Source organism: Hippopotamus amphibius, chromosome 3 (genome assembly GCF_030028045.1).
Source record: "Hippopotamus amphibius kiboko isolate mHipAmp2 chromosome 3, mHipAmp2.hap2, whole genome shotgun sequence".
In the NCBI taxonomy this organism is placed as follows: Eukaryota; Metazoa; Chordata; class Mammalia; order Artiodactyla; family Hippopotamidae; genus Hippopotamus; species Hippopotamus amphibius.
Window position 1 is genome coordinate 58,187,913 of NC_080188.1, and position 18,883 is coordinate 58,206,795.

The following is an 18,883-nucleotide window of genomic DNA, read 5'->3' on the forward strand; positions in this document are numbered from 1 at the left end:
GCAATGAATATTGAGATACAAGAATCTGTCTGAGTCCCTGTTTTCAATTCTTTTGTGTTATCTCAGTTTTAAAATGATAACTAAGGCTCAGACCAAGCAACTGGCCAAGGCTAGGAAGTGGAACAGCCAGGCCAGTCTGAGGCCATGGCTCCTCCCACCAAACCCCACTGTTTTAGAGGGTGGGGTCTATCTCCCATCCGTGTCTTACTTACTACTTAGTGTGTGTGTTTTCCTGATCATTCTTTTTTTTTTCTTCCCAGAAGGATACCAGTTCTACCAGTGTTTCCAGGAAAACACTGCCAGAAATAAGCCGAATTAACCAGTCCCTGACAGAAAAATGGATGACAGTGGCAAGAGGAAGTGCAGAACATGAAGTGGCTAAGAGGTGGCTTTGTCTGATAAAGTAGAAACTGGAAATTCGCTGGTGGTCCAGTGGTTAGGACTCTGCGCTTTCACTGCTGGGGTGTTTGGGGTACTAAGACCCTGCAAGCCATGTGGCAAGGCAAAAAAAAAAAAAAAAAAGTAGAAACTGCTTTTATTACTTGGTTCTGAAGCCTTGGTCATTTTAACCTAGACATAGGAGAGAGGATTTGGCTTTGTCATGAAGGTATTTGCATTTTAACCATGGTTCTCTTCTACCATCTCTTACTTTGAAGAACTCATTGATGTATTCACTCATTCATCATTTCTTTAAACAGGTATATTGAGGATGCCAGGCACTTTGATAGGTGAGGAAGATGCAGGAGTGAATCAAAAATGCCTTCTGTCCCACAAAGCCTTCCCCAAGGCAGACTTTTTATAGCTTCACAGTTTATTCTCTGGGGCTCCATAAGTTTCTGTTTTCAGAAGGATGGATTTTATTTAAATCTAGATGACTTGATTAAATCAACTATGAAGGGTTTTGGTGAGATTTAGCAGTCACATGCAAAGTATACCCAGAATTTGGAAGACTCTTAAGATATAGTTATTTTCATTAATAATGATTCTACGCCATCAGTTATACACAGTATTCAGTAAGATGAAAGGGACATGCTTATAGTATGTTGTGACTTAACTTTATCTTATTACGTTTGCAGGGAAATCAGAGTGATATTTTCATCTCCTGCTTGTCTGACTGCAAGTTTCTTAAAGAAAAGGTAACATTTACACAAGACTTACCTTTACTTAAAACACTGGGGACTATTTAAAATGAAATGTTTCGACTCAGTCTTTTTAATATGTGAATTTTGTTATCTATGAACAAAAAAATCCAACATTGAAGACTTCATAGGTTGTTACAGAATTCTTCCATTTTTGTAAGGTAATTTCCTATTGGACCACTACAAATTGTAATTTCTCATTTACATTGTTCACTTCCTCTGCCCTGCCCTCCTCTAGTATCTGATTGGCAGGAATGGTGTGTTTTTTTAGAATCATTGTATCTAGGAGTGATCAGTTCATTCTAACATTGCTTTTGTACTTAGAGGCCAGGGCTGTGCTTTGAAGTTCTTACTGTGAGATCACTAAGGAAAACAGATCCTATTTATTTTATCTTTAACTAGTCTTACTACCACAGAGGAGAATCTAACTTCTCTCCTACTTGGTTTGACACTTGGTCTGATTCAGCAGTTTAAACACTTCCTCTCTTAAATTGCTCAATGTTTGGCCTTCTGTTTCTTCCCCTCCCTCTATGCACTCCAATACTGTACCTGGGAGCTACTGAAAGATAAAGTGCGGCATAGTAAGAATTGTAAGAGTTTATTTGAGCGAACATCGATTTGAATCACACAGCATCAATTTGGAATTGCTTAAGAGTGCTCCAGCACCAGGAGCTCAGGGAGAGACATATAGGGAAGGTACAGAAACAAAGAAAGGAAATGATTTGGTTGGCTATCGCTTAAAGCCTAGTTGGCTTTTTGTGATTGGTTGTCCTTAGGTTTTGATTCATAACTCTGAGGCATTTACAGGCTTGGATTTTGGTTTGCTTTTGAAACTGTGCACCTCAGACTGGGACTTGAACCCACATGCCGGGACTCAAACCCAGCCTATACCCAGGTTGGGACTCAAACCCACACAGTTGGGACTCAAACCCACGCAGTCGAGACTCAAACCTGGCCAAAACCCTGACTGGGACTTGAACCCACGAGGCTGGGACTTGAACCCTGCCAAAACCCAGGATCTTCCAACTGAGATCACATTACCTGGTTTCAGGACTTCATGAAGCTCAGGTTCTTGATGTCTCATCACAGAAAGAATTCAGTGAGAGACAAAGTGACAGGTAAGAAGTTTGTTTAGAGATTTATTTAGAGAGAAACACACTCCAAAGACAGCCTGGGCCATGTCAGAAGGTGAGAAAGGCACCAGCATGTGGGGGTTGTCGGGTTTCATAAGGGTGGGTAATTTCATAGGCTGATGAGTGGGCGGAGTATTCCAGAACTGGGCCACCGCCCACTCTTTCATCCTCAGGGTCAGCCTTGGGACTGTCATGGTGCTTGGAAGTTGACTTGTCCGCCATCTTGGACCCATTTGGGTCTAATCAGTTTATGTCATGTCCTCAGGCTATGTCATTCTTTCGCATGTTGTGCCCTGCTCCCTTCCCTCCTGTTTCACTTTTATAGGCCACCATGGCATTAGGGCCACTGCAGTGTAATGGCCTCCCTGTTTAATTAATTTAGCAGGGACAAGGGAGAGGCGGGGGATAACCGCATAAAGGGGCCCTCAGGCTGCTCTCTGTCTTCTCTGGAGGGTGGCGCCCTGCAGGGCTGTCTGCAGTAGTGTAACTCATCCCAGTCCTTTGCTAGGTCAGGTCCTGTCCCTCCCTTGTTGACGTGGCCTCAGGTTGGCTCACTGGTTCAGAAGGTAGCTGCACACATGCACCACTAGGCGGTACTCTCTATTCGCTTAACCCTGTTGCAGGTATTTATCGCTTCTCTGTAACCCCCTGTTGTCCCTTTGGTTCTTAACCCAGCTGCATTCTCAGCCACTCCTTGGAGACTGGAGGAATGGTTGGGTCCCATAGCTTCACCTGGGAACTGGAGAAGCCAAGGGAGGCTGAATGTCAAGGATTCTTGCCCCCCACCTGACCCTACCCCTTCACTGCAGCTCATGAGGCAGTTGTCATTTTAGAGTCCCAAAAGGCATCCCTGTTCATCTCTACATATCCTGGCCAAAGGCAGGAGATGAGAAATCAAGACACTGCTTCCCTCTGCTGGCTTTCTCTCCCTTTTGCCTTCCTCTTCTTGCCATCCTTCTAGCCTAGAAAGAAGGGGACTCTACCATGCAATATATCCTCTTTCTTCCCCACCGTAGCCTCAAGCTCATTCTCACTACATAAAGGAGAATCTTTTACACTCTAAGAGTATTATCTTTCTAAAGTGTCAATGTATCTATGCGTCCTTCACAGGAGTGATAAAATTCAAGGTTTGATCTTAAGATGTCAAAGGCCGCAATGGAAAGTTTATTTTACAGGGAAATTTACAGGACTTTGTTTTAGTACTTGCATAAATGTTTTAGCCCTAGTATTACAATGGATTTGCTAATCTAGCCAGTGTGAAATATTTTGTAATAGTACATGATAAAGACAAATCGTTCTACAGAACGCGGTCTCCTCAAATGTCACCAACACAACCCAGGGAAACGCCACACCTAAACCAAACCTTGGTAGTATTTCTGAGGGGAGTGGCCAGGTCTGAATTTTTTTAAATCAGCAGTTTGGATTAAGGCAGGTCTTTCAGTGTGGGAGGGGAGGGTGGAGAACTTGATTAGGATTGAGGAAATATACCAGCATCCAAGACAACTGCAAACAGCAAGGCAAAGATTTTGAGACCAGAGATGCAAAGAATTTTAGGGCGTAAACGGTTGATAGCTTTACGGAAGAGTTAATGGGTCTTTTCAGGAAGTTCCTAAAATGAAGAATCAAGCCATTTGCCTGGGCAAAGGTGTCTTGGAATAGTAAAGTCATGCTAATGAAACAGTGGAATCCCAAAGTAATGTAAATATAAAGATAGGTGGGGGTTAGGGAGTTTCAGTTCTCAGTGTGCAGGCTGAATGTGAGGGTAAATGGTTTCAGTTCTCAGACGTAGCAACTGAACTTTTGCTATTGTTGTAGCCCAAACTTGAGATAATAAATTGTTATGTATTCTCTTTAAGGAGAACATAAATTTTATACTTTTGTTTTTGGTGCCAAGTAAACTGATTATTTCGAAAGAATGCAAGCTTTAGGAAAAAAGATTCATAATGATATATGAAGTTAGAAATATTCATTTACATCAATTTATGTGTTTTTTTTTTTTAACATTTCTTGCATCCAAAGAGAATCTGGAGAAACAGTTTCCGTTGATGTGGACTTAGCAAGAGATACCTTCAAGAAGTTAACAGAAAAGGAATGGATTTCTTCTATGGTAATAACCAGTATTCACTTGAGAAATAGAGCAATAGAATTTCTTTACAGAAACCAATATGGTGAAGTTTAATTTTGTTAGGAGCTGAGTGAGATGGAATGTGATCGGGGAGGGGGCTAGTGTTTATTATGAGGTTACTATATGCCAGACACTGTAGGGGCTTCTGTGGGAAAACAAATGAACTTTTCAAGGAGACAGATGGGCTTTTATGGGGACACATGGAAGACAGGATAGCTTGTGATAATGTTTGTTTCTGCAGTTTCTCATCCAAGTGCAAGTGCTTGGTCTTTTTCCTGGCAGTGAAGTTTGCTTGCCTGCCCACCAGGGAGGGGATTTATAGCTGCTTCACTGTTCCAAGACTCTGCCTTTAGTCAGATGAGGAAAGCTCTGAAGGCTTCTTTCCCCATCAGCTGTATTTCTGACATCTTCAGTTTAAAATCATCTTTATACCGATTTGGGTCCCTACATTTGGAAGGGAAAGAGGGAGAGTGTTCCTTAATATGCAGTAGAAACTATTTTTATTTATTTATTTTTAAAAATATTTATTTATTTATTTGTATTTTATTTGGCTGCATCAGGTCTTAGTTGTGGCACATGGGATCTTTTAGTTCTGCATGTGGGATCTTTAGTTGCAGCATGAGAACTCTTAGTTTTGTCATGTGAGATCTAGTTCCCTGACCAGGGATCGAACCAGGGCCCCCTGCATTGGGATCGCTTAGTCTTAGCCACTGGACCACCAGGGAAGTCCTTATTTTTATTTTCAAGATGAAAAAGTAAGAAGAGTAAATGTGATTAAGTGTGTATATATATATATATATATATTTTTTTTAAGCTCTTTATTGGAGTATAATTGCTTTACACTGTTGTACCAGTTTTTGAGGTACACCACAGTGAATCAGCTGTATTTATACATATAGCCCCAAGTATTTTTTTAAAATAAATATTTAGGTGATGCGAGAGATCGCTTCGTGTGCTATTCCCAGTGTGAGTTCTAAGAAACATTAGTTTCATAGACTGCTCTACCTAAAGGGGTTCTTAGTGAAGCAGCTTTGGGAACACTGCATACTGTTATGGGGTCGTGATGCACATAAGTAAATCAAATACTCTATGATGTCACGTACCGAAGGAAACCAGCTTTTTGGACCCTATTTTTCTCAAAGTTATTTGACTTTGCGACACTGTTTTCCCAGGTACACCTCCTCGCATTCCACAGAAGTCATGTTCTTCTAGATATATGAAAAAACAAATTGGAAGAACATTAATGTAATGATAATAATATACAGTACTTCAGAGTTTATTGTTACAGGTACCATGTTCCTTAACCCGTATGACATGTAGAGGTAGACAACTCATAGTGAAGAGTATCTAAGATCTGTTAGAGAGAATGAATGAGCTGTTGGTTCAGAAACTGGCCCCTGTGCTTAGGGGATACGGAGAGACTGAGGAAAGAGGCAGCCACTCCAGATTGGAAGGTGGCAGGTTTACTAAGCAAGGGAATGCACAAGGCTTGTCTTGGGTGGCCGCAGATGAGTAGATCTCTGCACCTGCCTGCCAGAATCTTGAAGTTTGTATAGAGGCATTAACTGCTGGCTTCAGTCACATATACCGTCCAGATGGTCTCAGCAGCACCTTACTCTCTCTCGGCTGCGTCCTTGGAACAGCTCGCACCGCGGCAGAGCACACGTTCCACACACAACGGGGGTGGGCCAGGAGCCTTCGATGGCCCGGGTCCCGCTCGAGGGCCAACATCCCCTTGATTACCTCCTGCAAACATAAGCGCCTCCAGACAACTTCCAGATCTCAATGGCCTGTTCACACCGTGAAGCTTTTTTTTTTTTTCTCACACCAAAGTCCACACGGGGTTGGGATAGGAGGCATCCGTAGGGAAGGAAAGAAATTGATTTTTCCTCTCCTTATTTTAGTTGCATTGGCTGGGGCCTTGCAGATTACACTGAGAAAAGACAGATGAACAAGAGAAAAACAAATCAGTTTATTAGCATGTGCATCCCGCGTATGCAGGGAAATACTCAGTGATGAGTAACTTTAAGGAGTGGTTAGAATGTGGGTTCCTAAAGCATCTTAGCGAAGAACCGTAATTTTGTAGAGCGGTGAGAAGACAAAGGAAAAGGACTTTGAGCTTCCGTGTTGGCAGGTGGTGGGACGGCAAATATATGAAGAAAGTTAATAGTAGGTAAGGGCTAGTGAGTAACGTGTGCTGTGTAGTCTTCCTGAGTGCCAGCTCATCTCTGCTGATAAGGTTGTCATCCCCTTCCTGGTATGGGAAGTTGGGGGACAGGAGGACACCTTCACAAGGGGAATTTATGTTCTGTTTTCAGGTAGATGGGAGAGGCCAGAGAGCTTGTTCTATGTCTGCTTGTTCTTACTTGCCTTCAGCTTAAAATAATCCTCCTGTCGGAATGGCATATTTGGGGGGTGGCAAATTCTACTACCCTTACACCCTCTGCCCAGGTTCATTCAGGAGTGACTCAGGCTCTTTCTCTCTGGCGTTCTAGGCCCCAGGGCCATGAAATTCTCCAGTAGATCTCTTGTGTTGGTTGGCAGATGAGGAAAGAAGGTATGAAAGGTCAGATGGGAGGCTTTAGGGGCCAAGCCTGGAAGTGTCACACATCACCTTCCCTCATGTTCTGTTAGCTAGACCCTGGTCACATGGCCCCACCTGACTGCAGGGGAGGCTGGGCAGTGCCATCTAACTGTGAGCCCTGGAGGAAGACGAAACGGTATTGGCGAGATGAACATATGCCATTTTCTCTGCCACAGTAGATTGTAGGTCAGATAGATCTGGGTATGGATCCCTTCTAATTGAGCAACCTTTATGATTTATTCACTGTGTCCAGGCATGTGATTTCACTTTTATTTCTTTCATTGACCCCAATATAAAATAGGGTGGATGGTTCTCACATACCACTTCAGGGGCATTTGGGATACAAGGAGAATGGAGTTTGAATAGTAGGTTTCAGGAAAACTAAATGATTATTCCATTTGGAACATAGTGGAGTTGAAACCTCTGGTCCCATAGCTTATTTCTTACCATACTCTGTATCTAATATATCCTGAGCCTTTCCCTGATCCTGTTTCAACCACAGATAACAACATGTCTCAGGGATCATCTGCTCAGAGCTCTTCCATGTCGTTCTCCGCACCAAGAAGCTTTATCAGTCTTCCTTCTGCTCCCAGAGTGTCCGGTCATGCATGATCCTAAGAACTGGATGACTCTGGTGGTTCCATTTGCAGAGGCTGTTTATAACATGACTGGCCAATCTTCAAGAGTCCTGAGTAAGTTTGATTACTTCTATGTCGTTTTATCTGTATTTTCAATAGAGAGTCACTGTCTAAAGTAGAAGCTGTAGCAAATTTTAGATTTCAAAATGCTACACAAATGTTTGAGTGTATGGTATATGCATTATTGAAAAGATTAACCTAAAGCTATTGTCAAATCCAAGTTTGTGTGCCCGAGGCACAGTGATGCCAAACAAAGCAAAGCGTTGGAGTTTGGAGCAGAGAAGGGTTTACTTCAAGTGCCAAGCAAGGAGAACGGGCAGTTTGTGTTCAAAAGACCTAAACTCCCTGATGGGTTTCAGGGAAGAGTTTTTAAAGGTGGATTTTCAGGGAAGGCTGCAGAGTGTGTGACTTTCTTCTGATTGGTTGGTGGTGAGGTAACAGGGTGGTGCTCCAGGAACCTCAGTCATCAGCCTTCTGGTTGTAACCAGTCTGCAGTTCAGGTACTTGTGCTCAGTCTGAAGTTACCATCCTCCACCTGGGTGGGGGGATCTTAGTTCCTGTAGAAGAACTCAGAGATATGTATCAGACTGTCTTATATATCCCTTGAGGAGGAACCCAGACCCTGCCCCATTTCTGCACTATTGTTTCTTGACTGCCTTTCCTTCCTTTCTACATTCCCTCACTTTCTTAATTACTAACAGTTTGACTCTGCCTCTTGGAACTCAGGGAAGGTCCAGGGAGTTGAAGCCTTTTTCCTGCAATCAAGAAACAGGAGACACAGAAAGGCTTTTGCACTTGGGAGGGGCCCACAGGATCCTGCATGGTTTCAAAGCTATTATAATCATTACTCTTATCATTACAAAGTATGTGTAATTCTTAGACTTGGTCACAGCCTTGACATCAGAGTTTAATAATCATAGAGTATCCAGTCAAGATAAATCCATACTTTGAAACTTTTTGTTTATGTTGTTTTAAAACTTTAGACCTTTTGACCAAAGGTGAGGAAAAAAATGTTTAACTTTGTGTTCTTATTTTATTCAATGCTATAGGATATCCTTTTACAACTTTGAGCTAATGTTCAAAGTTCAAAGCTTAAAAGGTATGAAGGTGAAATATATGGTGAATTATAAGCCACCTTGTTCCTCTCCCAGAAAGCAGCTACAGAGTAGAATTTCTTGAGTAACCTTCTATAAAAACACATAGAAATAATATTCTTTTTTAAAAATGGTAGCATATATTCTTTGACAACCTGCTTTTTTCCACCAAACAGTGTATCTTGGAGGTCATTATGTTACAGCACCTATACGACTGCCTTATTCCATTTAATGGCTGAGTAGTTTTCTATTGGGAGGCTATACGTGAATGGTTGTTTCTAAATTTTTGCTATTATAACAGTTCTAACATGCATTTCTTTGTACATATATAAATTTACACAGGCAGGGAAATGTCCAGAAAGCAAAAGTATTGGGTCAAATTGTATGTGCATTTTAAATCTTGAGAGATTTTGCCAAATGACCCTCCACAGAAGTCAGGGCCACCATGTCAACCAGCTTTAAGTGGTTACCATTCACATTGTCACCCTTGGAATTGGGCAACATGGCAGCTTTGACAGAAGATGTACCAGTTTACACTTCATCAATAAATATGAGAGCATCAGCCCACACACTCTTCCACAGTGTGAACCAGACTTTGGTCTATACCATTCTGAAAAGAAGAATCTCTCTCCCTTTTTTTTTTTTTCACTGCATCACACAGCTCATGGGATCTTAGTTCCCTGACCAGGGATAGAACCTGGACCCCCTGCAGTGGAATTGTGGAGTCCTAACTACTGGACCACCAGGGGATTCCCAAGAATCTCTTAATTTGAATTTGAAGTTTCTCATTATGAATGAAGTTGTGTTGGTTTTCCAGTATTCCATTCCATTTGTACATAATATTCTAGGAACTATCATTTGTTGTTAGTATCTTTCTTTTTTATTTAGAAGTTTTAAACTACTAAGACAATTTTTTTTGGCAGCATCTTCCCATATCACTTGTTTTCTTTTATTTTTTTAAATTAATTTTTATTAAAGTCGCTTTACAATGTTGTGTTAGTTTCTGCTGTACAGCAAAATGAATCAGCTATACATTTATGACAATTCTTTATCCATAGTATGAGTTGTAATTTTTTTCTTTTTACTTTGTGGTATTTTTGCCATGCATAATTATTTTTAAACATTTTTAAGCAGCCTACTACATTAACATTTTCTCTTATGGTTTCTGAATTTGAGTCATACCTCAAAAAGTTTACCTCATGATGAAATTTAAAGATTTCCCATGCTCCCATTAGAATTTATATTGTTTCCTTTTAAAATTAATTTTTATTGGAGTATAGTTGATTTACAATGTTGTGTTAGTTTCTGCTGTACAGCACAGTGAATCAGTTATACATATACATATATCCACTCTTTTTTAGATTCTTTCCCTATATAGGGTCATTACAGAATATTGAATAGAGTTCCCTGTGGTATACAACAGGTTTTTATTAATTGTCTGTTTTATATATAGTAGTGTATATACGTCAATCCTAATCTCCCAATTTACCCATCCCCGACATTGTTTCATTTTTATGTTTAAATCTTTGAACTATATGGAGTTTAAACTTCATTTTTTTTTATTAAACTTCATTTTTTTTTCTGGATCAGTTTCCAGTTGTCACACATTTATTAAATGATCTGTTTCATTCCCCACTAGTATGCAGTGCCACCTTCATCATATACTAAAGTTTCATGTGTATTTGGGTCCATTTGTGAAGTCTCTGCTACATTAATCTGCCTTTCATGCATCTGGGTCATTACTATTTTAATTACATTAGCTTGAAAATATATTTTAACATTTGATATGTTTGTTTTTGAGAATTATCTTTTAAAATTACAAAAATTCAGTTTGTAACCTCAGTGATATTAAAATATTGTTACTGAGCTAATTTATAAATATATCCATCTATACCAGATGTTCATAAAGCCTGAAAACATAGATAATATTATTTTATTTTTTACAGATTAAAAATGTCCTTGATGACATTATATGTCTTGTGTGTATGTGTGTGTGTTTGCATGCGCACGTTTGTATTTATGTATTCACCTATGTATGTTTTCAGACTTTACAGATACCCTATGGAATTTTCAGTTTGAAAATCATGAAATCAGTCAAGTAATCAAGCATAAATATGAACTATCAACAACTTTTTTTCAGAAACCTGAATTTGAGCTTTTAATTCCAAAGATACTTAATCAGGGAAAAAAATTTTTTTCCAGATACGTGAGTAGTAAATGTTGTCCAGGATGTTATCCTTTGAAAAGATATTTTATGGGTTATGCCATCAAAAATGGAAAATGTGATCTATTTCTTACATTAAAAAACTTAGAAGCTGAGGGAGATTTTTTTGAGGGGGTACGTATTTATCATGGCTGATTTTACACCCCTCAGAGCAGTACTGGGCATCTTTGCAAGAATCCTCTCTCAACACACTGGTCCAGATGCTTAAAACTGCCATCATCTCTCAACTGTATTCTTGGACTGAAACCATTCAGAGTCACCGCAATGTTAAAGCTCTTCTGGAAGTGATGAAAAAAGTGTATAAGGTAAGGGTTCACCTAAAGGAATGTTTATACCATTTTACTAAATCAAGATCCCTTAGTTCTTAGCCATTTGGAGGCTTGTTTTGGTTTATTTTCTATATCAAGAATGAAAATATTTTATTCAGCCCTTAATAATTCAGAATTTTGCTTGTTTTGCTAACTGGATAAATTCTGGTGGAATATATCACATATTATGTATAATATATTAGAGGCACAAATACTCAGATATGAGAATGATTCAACATTTTCATTAGTGTATACAACATAATCCAGAAGTAACCTAAGGTTAGGCTACTAATAAACCTAATAATTATTGGAGGATAGGGAGGAGCCAGAGCATTTTAAATAAAAGAGCAGAATTAAATTGGTATCGTTCAATTGAAAAATAATTAGCTATTGTAAGATGCTTTTATATCTTACCATATAAATTGTTCAATTGGCAGTCAAAGCAAATTTCACCACAAAATATCCATCTCAGTAGGAGAAAATATTATGTACAGAAATTAGTGCTTTTCAGAAGTAATAATGCACTATTTCTAAAGTAGTATATTTCTTCCCCCCATCTTTATTGAGATGTAACTGACATAGAACATTGTGTAAGTTTAAGGTGTACAACATGTTGATTTGATACACTTATACATTACAAAATGATTACCACCATAGCTGTAGCTAATACCTACATCACCTCATATAGTTACCATTTTTTACTGTGGTGAGAACACTTAAGATCTACCCTCTTAGCAACTTTCGACTATATAGTACAGTATTGTTAACTACAGTATAATCACCATGCTGTACATTAGATCCCCAGAACTTATTCATCTTATAACTGGAAGTTTGTACCCTTTGACCAAGATCTCTCCATCTTCCCCACCCGCCTGCCCCCAACTCTGGAAACTACTGATCTACTCTGTTTCCATGAGTTTAGCTTTTTTTAGATTCCACATATAAATGATGCTCTACTGTATTTGTCTTTCTCTGTTTGATTTATTTCACTTAGCATAATGTTCTCATGGTCTGTGCATGTTGTTGCAAATGGCAAGATTTCCTTGCTGAATAATATTCCTCTGTGTGTGTGTGTGTGTATGTGTTTGTGTACACCATATCTTCTTTATCCATTCATCTGTCCATGGACACTTAGGTTGTTTCTCTGTCTTGGCTATTCTATATAATGTTGCAATGAACATGGGGCTGTAGATTATCTCTTTGAAATAGTGATTTCAATTCCTTTGAATATATACCCCAAAGTAGGATTGCTGGATATTATAGTAGTTCTATTTTTAATTTTTTGGGGAACCTCCATACTGTTTTCCGTAGTGGCTGCACCAATTTACATTCCCACTAACAGTGCACAAATGTTCCCTTTTCTGCACATCTTCACCCGCACTTATCTCTTATCTTTTCGATGATAGCCATTCTAACACCTATGAGGTGATATCACACTGTGGTTTTGACTTGCATTTCCCTGATGATTCGTGACGTTGAGCACCTTTTCATGTACTTGTTGGCCATCTGTATGTCTTCTTTGAAAAGATATCTGTTCAGTTCCTCTACCCATTTTTTAATTGGATTGTTTGATTTTTTTAATTCTGTTGTATGACTTCTGTGTATATTTTAGATATTAATCCCTTATCAGATATATGGTTTGCAAACTTTTTCTCCCATTCCATAGGTTGCCTTTTCACTTTGTTGATTGTTTCTTTTGCTGTGCAGAAGTTTTTCAGTTTGAAGTAGTCTCATTTCTTAATTATTGCTTTTGTTGCTTGTGCTTTCAGTGTCACATTCATTGCCAAGACCAGTGTCAAAGAGCTTTCCCCGATGTTTTCTTCTAGGAGTTTTGTGGATTTAGGTCTTCTGTTTAAGTCTTCAATCCATTTCAAGTTAATTTTTCTGAGTGGTATAAAATTGGGGTTCAATTTTCATTCTTCTGCATGCAGTTATCCGGTTATCCCAACTGCATTTATTGAAGAGATTATTCTTTCCCCAGTGAGTATTCTTGGTTACACTGTCAAATACTAGTTGGCCAAATATGTGAGGGTTTATTCCTGGGCTCTTGTTTCTGTTCCATAGGTCTATTCATCTGTTTTCCTGCCAATACCATACTGTTTTGATTACTATAGCTTTGTAGTATAGCTGCAGTCAGGACATGTGATACCTCCAGCTTTGTTCTTTTCAGGATTGATTTGTCTATTCAGGGTCTTTTGCAGTCTCATACACATTTTAGGATTTTTTTTTCTATTTTGTGAAAAGTGCAATTAGAATTTTAAGAGGGATTGCATTGAGTTTATAGATGGCTTTAGGTAGTATGGACATTTTAACAATATTCTTCCAATCAACATTGGATATCTTTTCATTTATTTGTGTTTTCTTCAATTTATTTCATCATAATCTTATTGCTTTCAGTGTACAGATCTTTCACCTCTTTGGTTAAATTTTTTCCTAAATATTTTATTGTTTTTGATGCTTTTGTGAATGGCCGATTAGAGTTTTAAGAAGACAAATAAGAATCATGAGGAGTCAAATATTTTTTAAAAATAATGTATAAAAGGGAAATGTTTGACATAGAATCATTGGGGATTTTAAAAGTAAGAAACTTTATGAAGACTTAAAAAGATGATTGGTAATGGAGTCCTTTCATTTAGAAAAAGTGGATATTGCCTTTTATAGTTTCGTCACATTTTTCATTCTTGATATTAGTTATTTACTTCTTTTTTCTTTTTCTTTTCTTTTCTTTTTTTTTTTGTTCAATCTTACCAGGAAGGTTTTTTGTAAGACCTAACCTTTTCATTTGTTGATCTTCTCTCTTGTACATCTCCTTTTTATTTCCTTAATTTATGTTTGTAGATTTCTTATTTCCTGCCTTCTATCTCTTGGATTAGTTTGGATTAATTGGATGTGATGGAGGCTTATTTACACCGTTGATTTAACACATTGCTTCTTCTGGGAAGCCTTCTTGAACCCCTTAAGTCCTTCTCCAATCAAAACTGTATCCTAGGTGCCTGATTACTTGTTGTTTTTACCTACTAGATCATGGGTTGGCAATCCATGCCCATGGGCAGCCTTCTACTTTTACAAATAAAGTTTTATTGAGACATATCCGCACTTACTTATTTACTTATTGTCTAAGGGTGTTTTATGCTACAAAATGGCAGGGTTGAATAGTTGCACCAGAAACTGTATGATCCCAAGCTCAAAATAATTACTATCTGGATTTGAGAGTTTGCTGACTACTCTACTAGACAGTAAGCGATGTATAAACGAGGACAATTTTTAGCTTATGTTTTGTCTCATGCCTGATAAATAGTGTGTGCTAAATTAATATTCATTAATTCATAGAGAAAGGGACGAGTTTGTCAAAAGTACCTAAGTTTTTTTGTGCTTTTATTCTCAAGATCTGGAAACTGTTTCCAGTGAACCTTTGTCCTAAGAATTGGTTTACTAATCTCCACTGCCAATGTTTTATATCTTTTACAATATTTGTAAAAATTAGAGAAGTTATGGATCAAAAATTGGAAGTTTTATAGAGCTCTACTTCATCATTGACAAATACATTGGGTTCATAGAGCTCTATTCTAATTATCTATATGCTAACCATATATAAAAATAGATTAAATCACTTACTGATAGAAAATGAAAATCACATATTCTCTTTAAGGTAAACAAAGATAATTGTCAACTACCAGAAAATACTTTCAACATAAATGAACTCTCCATTTTGTTGGATTTTTATGGAGAGAGAGAAAAAGTGATCTGGAGGAATAAAAACCTGGTAAGAATAATATTTTTACTTTCCGAAGCTTTTCATACTTTAAAGGGGGAACACATTAGTAGCTAGGTAGGTATCTTCTTGATAAATTAAGATTTGAAAATTTATTCTTTGCAGTGCTGAATTTGCTAAAGTAGATGATTGTGGAAAACTTAAACATCTTTCAGTCACAAAGCAAATGCATTTTCCTAGAAATTTGTTTCTAGGTAATATAGATTCTTAAAAATGAAATCTAAAAAGTGTTGAGGTTGGACTTCCTAGGTGGCACTGTGGTTAAGAATCCACCTGCCAATGCAAGGGACATGGGTTCAATCCCTGCTCCAGGAAGATTCCACATGCTGTGGAGCAGTTAAGCCTGTGCACCACAACTACTGAGACCATGTGCCACAACTAGTGAAGCCCGCACACCTAGAGCCCATGCTCCTCAACAAGAGAAGCCATGGCATTGAGGAGCCCATGCACCACAACAAAGAGTAGCCCCCACTCGTTGTAACTAGAGAAAGTCTGTGTGCAACAGCAAAGACCCAACACAGCCAATAAATAAATAAATTAAAAAAAAAAAGTGTGGAGGTAAATAATTTAAGATGGTGAGGTAAAAGAATGAAGTTTTCCTTTTATTTTGATTATCAAAACTGTTATCTCTTTTTCATTTTTAGATATCTGCAGAAAACTTCAGTCCCATTATTTTCAGTGATTTTCCATTTGTCTTTAATTTGCTCTCCAAAATTAAATTATTACAAGCTGATTCCCATATAAAAATGCTGGTATGTATGTCTTACTTTTTTATTATGTAAAATTTTCAAACATATACAAAATAGAGATAATGGTGTATTAACCCCCAGCGCAAATTTTCAGCAGCTATTAACATTTTGCCATGCTTTCTTCATTTATCATTTTTGTTATTTTTGTAGTTGTTACTATTTTTGCTAAAGTATAATATTTTAAAGCAAATCCCAGGCCCGATTTCTTTTCATCTTGCCACACTTCAGTGCATTATTTCTGTTTGTTTCATTTTTGTTCATGCTGAGATTCATCAGCGGGTTCAGTGGTGACCACATTCTTCCACTGTAATATTTCCCATCAACCTTTTCAAAAATAATTAAATCATAGTTGGTGTACAATATTATATGTTACAGGAGTACAGTATAGTAATTCAGAATTTTTAAAGGTTATATTTCACTTATAGTTATTATAAAATATTGGCTAAAAAATATTGGCTATATTCCCATGTTGTACAGTGTATGCTTGTAGCTTATTTTATATCTAATGATATCTAATGATTACTCCCCTACCCCTAAATTGCCCCTCCCTGCTTCCCTTGCCCCACTGGTCACCACTAGTTTGTTCTCTATATCTGTGAATCTGCTTCTTTTTTCTTTCATTCACTAGTTGCTGTATTTTTTAGATTCCACATATAAGTAATATCATACAGTATTTGTCTTTCTGTCTCATTTACTTCACTTAGCATTATGCCCTCCAAGTCCATCTGTTTTGCTACAAATGGCAAAATTTCATTCTTTTTTATGACTGAGTAGTATTCCTGTGTGTGTGTGTGTATGTGTGTGTATATGTATCACATCTTCCTTATCCATTCATCCACTGGTGGACACAGTTTGCTTTCATATCTTGGCAATTGTAAATAATGCTGCTGTGAGAAGAGTTAACACCTGTTGTTCTTAAACTGCTCTAAAAAGTTGCAGAGTATGGAACACTTTTGAACTTATTCTGTGAGGCCAGCATCACCTTGATACCAAACTAGAAAAGATATCACAAAAAAAGAAAATTACAGGCCAGTATCACTGATGAACATACATGCAAAAATCCTCAACAAAATACCAGCAAATCAAGTCCAGCAATATATTAAAAGGATTATACACCATAATCAAGTGGGATTTATCTCAGGGATGCAAGGATTTTTCAGTATCCACAAATTAATCAATGTGATATAGCACATTAACAAACTGAAGAATAAAAACCATCTGGTCATCTCAATAGATGTAGGAAGAGCTTTTGATAAAATTCAACACCCATTTATGTTAAAAACTTTCCAGAAAGTGGGCATAGAGGGAACCTACCTCAACATAATAAAGGCCATATATGACAAACCCGCAACTAACATCATCCCCAGTGGTGAAAAGCTGAACGCATTCTCCTTAGGATCAGGAACAAGACAAGGATGCCCACTCTCACTGCTTTTATTCAGTAACGTTTTGGAAGTCCTAGCAACAGCAACCAAAGAAGAAAAAGAAATAAAAGGAATCCAAGTTGGAAAGGAAGAAGTAAAACTGTCACTGTTTGCACATGACATGATACTATACATAGAAAATCATAAAGATGCTACCAAAACAATTATTAGAGCTCATCAATGAATTTGGTAAAGTTGCAGGGTACAAAGTTAATATACAGTAATCTGTTGCATTTTTATACACTAACAATGAACTATTAGAAAGGGAAATTAAGGGAGCAATCCCATTTCCCATCACATCAAAAAGAATAAAATACCTAGGAATAGCCCTACCTAAGGAAGCAAAATACCTATACTCTGAAAACTATAAGATGTTGATGAAAGAAATCAAAAATGACACAAACAGATGGACAGATACACTGTGTTCTTGGATTGGAAGAATCAATATTGTTAAAATGACCATACTACCCAAGGCAATCTACAGATTCAATGCAACCCTTATCAAAATACCAATGGCATTTTTCACAGAACTAGAACAACTAATTTTAAAATTTGTATAGAAACAAGAAAGATCCCTGATAGCCCAAGCAATCTTGAGAAAGAAGAACAGAGCTGGAGGAATCATGCTTCCTGACTTCAGACTATTTTAAAAAGCTACAATAATCAAAACAGTATGGTAGTGGGACAAAAACAGACACATAGATCAATGGAACAGAATAGAGAGTTCAGAAATAAACCCACACACTTATGATCAATTAATCTATGACAAAGGAGGCAAGAGTATACAATGGAGAAAAGACAGTCTCTTCAGTAAGTGGTGCTGGGAAAACTGGACAGCTGCATGTAAAATAATGAAATTAGAACATTCTCTAACACCATATACAAAAATGAATTCAAAGTGGAGTAAAGACCTAAATGTAAGACTACATACTATATAAAACTCTTAGAGGAAAACATAGGCAGAACACTGTTTGACATAAATTGCAGCAATAGTTTTTTTGGATCTGTCTCCTAGAGTAAGAGAAACAGAAGCAAAAATGAACAAATGGACCTAATTAAACTTAAGAGCTTTTGCACAGGAAAGGAAACCATTGACAAAATGAAATGACAGCCTATTGAACGGGAGAAAATATTTACAAATTATATGACTGATTAAGGATTAATATCCAACATATATAAATAGCTCATACGGGGCTTCCTAGGTGGCACAGTGGTTAAGAATCCACCTGCCAATGCAGGGGACACAGGTTTGATCCCTGCTCCAGGAGGATCCCACATGCCACGGAGCAACTAAGCCCTTGCACCACAACTACTGAGCCTGTGCTTTAGAGCCTGTGAGCCACAACTATTGAGCCCATGTGCTGCAACTACTGAACCCCACGTGCCTCGAGCCTGTGCTCCACAACAAGAGAAGCCACAGCAATGGGGAGCCCGCGCATCACAACGAAGAGTAGCCCCCACTCACCGCAACTAAAAAAAAAGAAAGCCCGCACACAGCAAAAAGACCCAACACAGCCAATAAAATAAATAAATAATAAATAAATAAATAAATAAATAAATTTATAAAAAAATAAAAAATAAAAATAAACAGTGCATACAACTTAATATCAAAAAAACAAACAATGCAATTAAAAAATGGGCAGAAGAGCTGAATAGACATTTTTCCAAAGAGGAAATGCAGATGGCCAACAGG

At 37.8% G+C, this 18,883-nt stretch overlaps 1 protein-coding gene across 1 annotated transcript in view; it reads left to right on the top strand.

The window, feature by feature from the left end:
* Positions 1-18,883, top strand: part of HERC6 (HECT and RLD domain containing E3 ubiquitin protein ligase family member 6) — a 51,335-nt gene that overhangs the window by 15,245 nt on the left and 17,207 nt on the right. Inside the window, exons 9-15 of the mRNA XM_057728393.1 lie at positions 261-385; positions 1,077-1,136; positions 4,292-4,379; positions 7,484-7,673; positions 11,088-11,242; positions 14,895-15,008; positions 15,662-15,769. Coding sequence (XP_057584376.1) covers positions 261-385; positions 1,077-1,136; positions 4,292-4,379; positions 7,484-7,673; positions 11,088-11,242; positions 14,895-15,008; positions 15,662-15,769 — 840 coding nt within the window. The remainder of the gene's footprint in view (positions 1-260; positions 386-1,076; positions 1,137-4,291; positions 4,380-7,483; positions 7,674-11,087; positions 11,243-14,894; positions 15,009-15,661; positions 15,770-18,883) is intronic.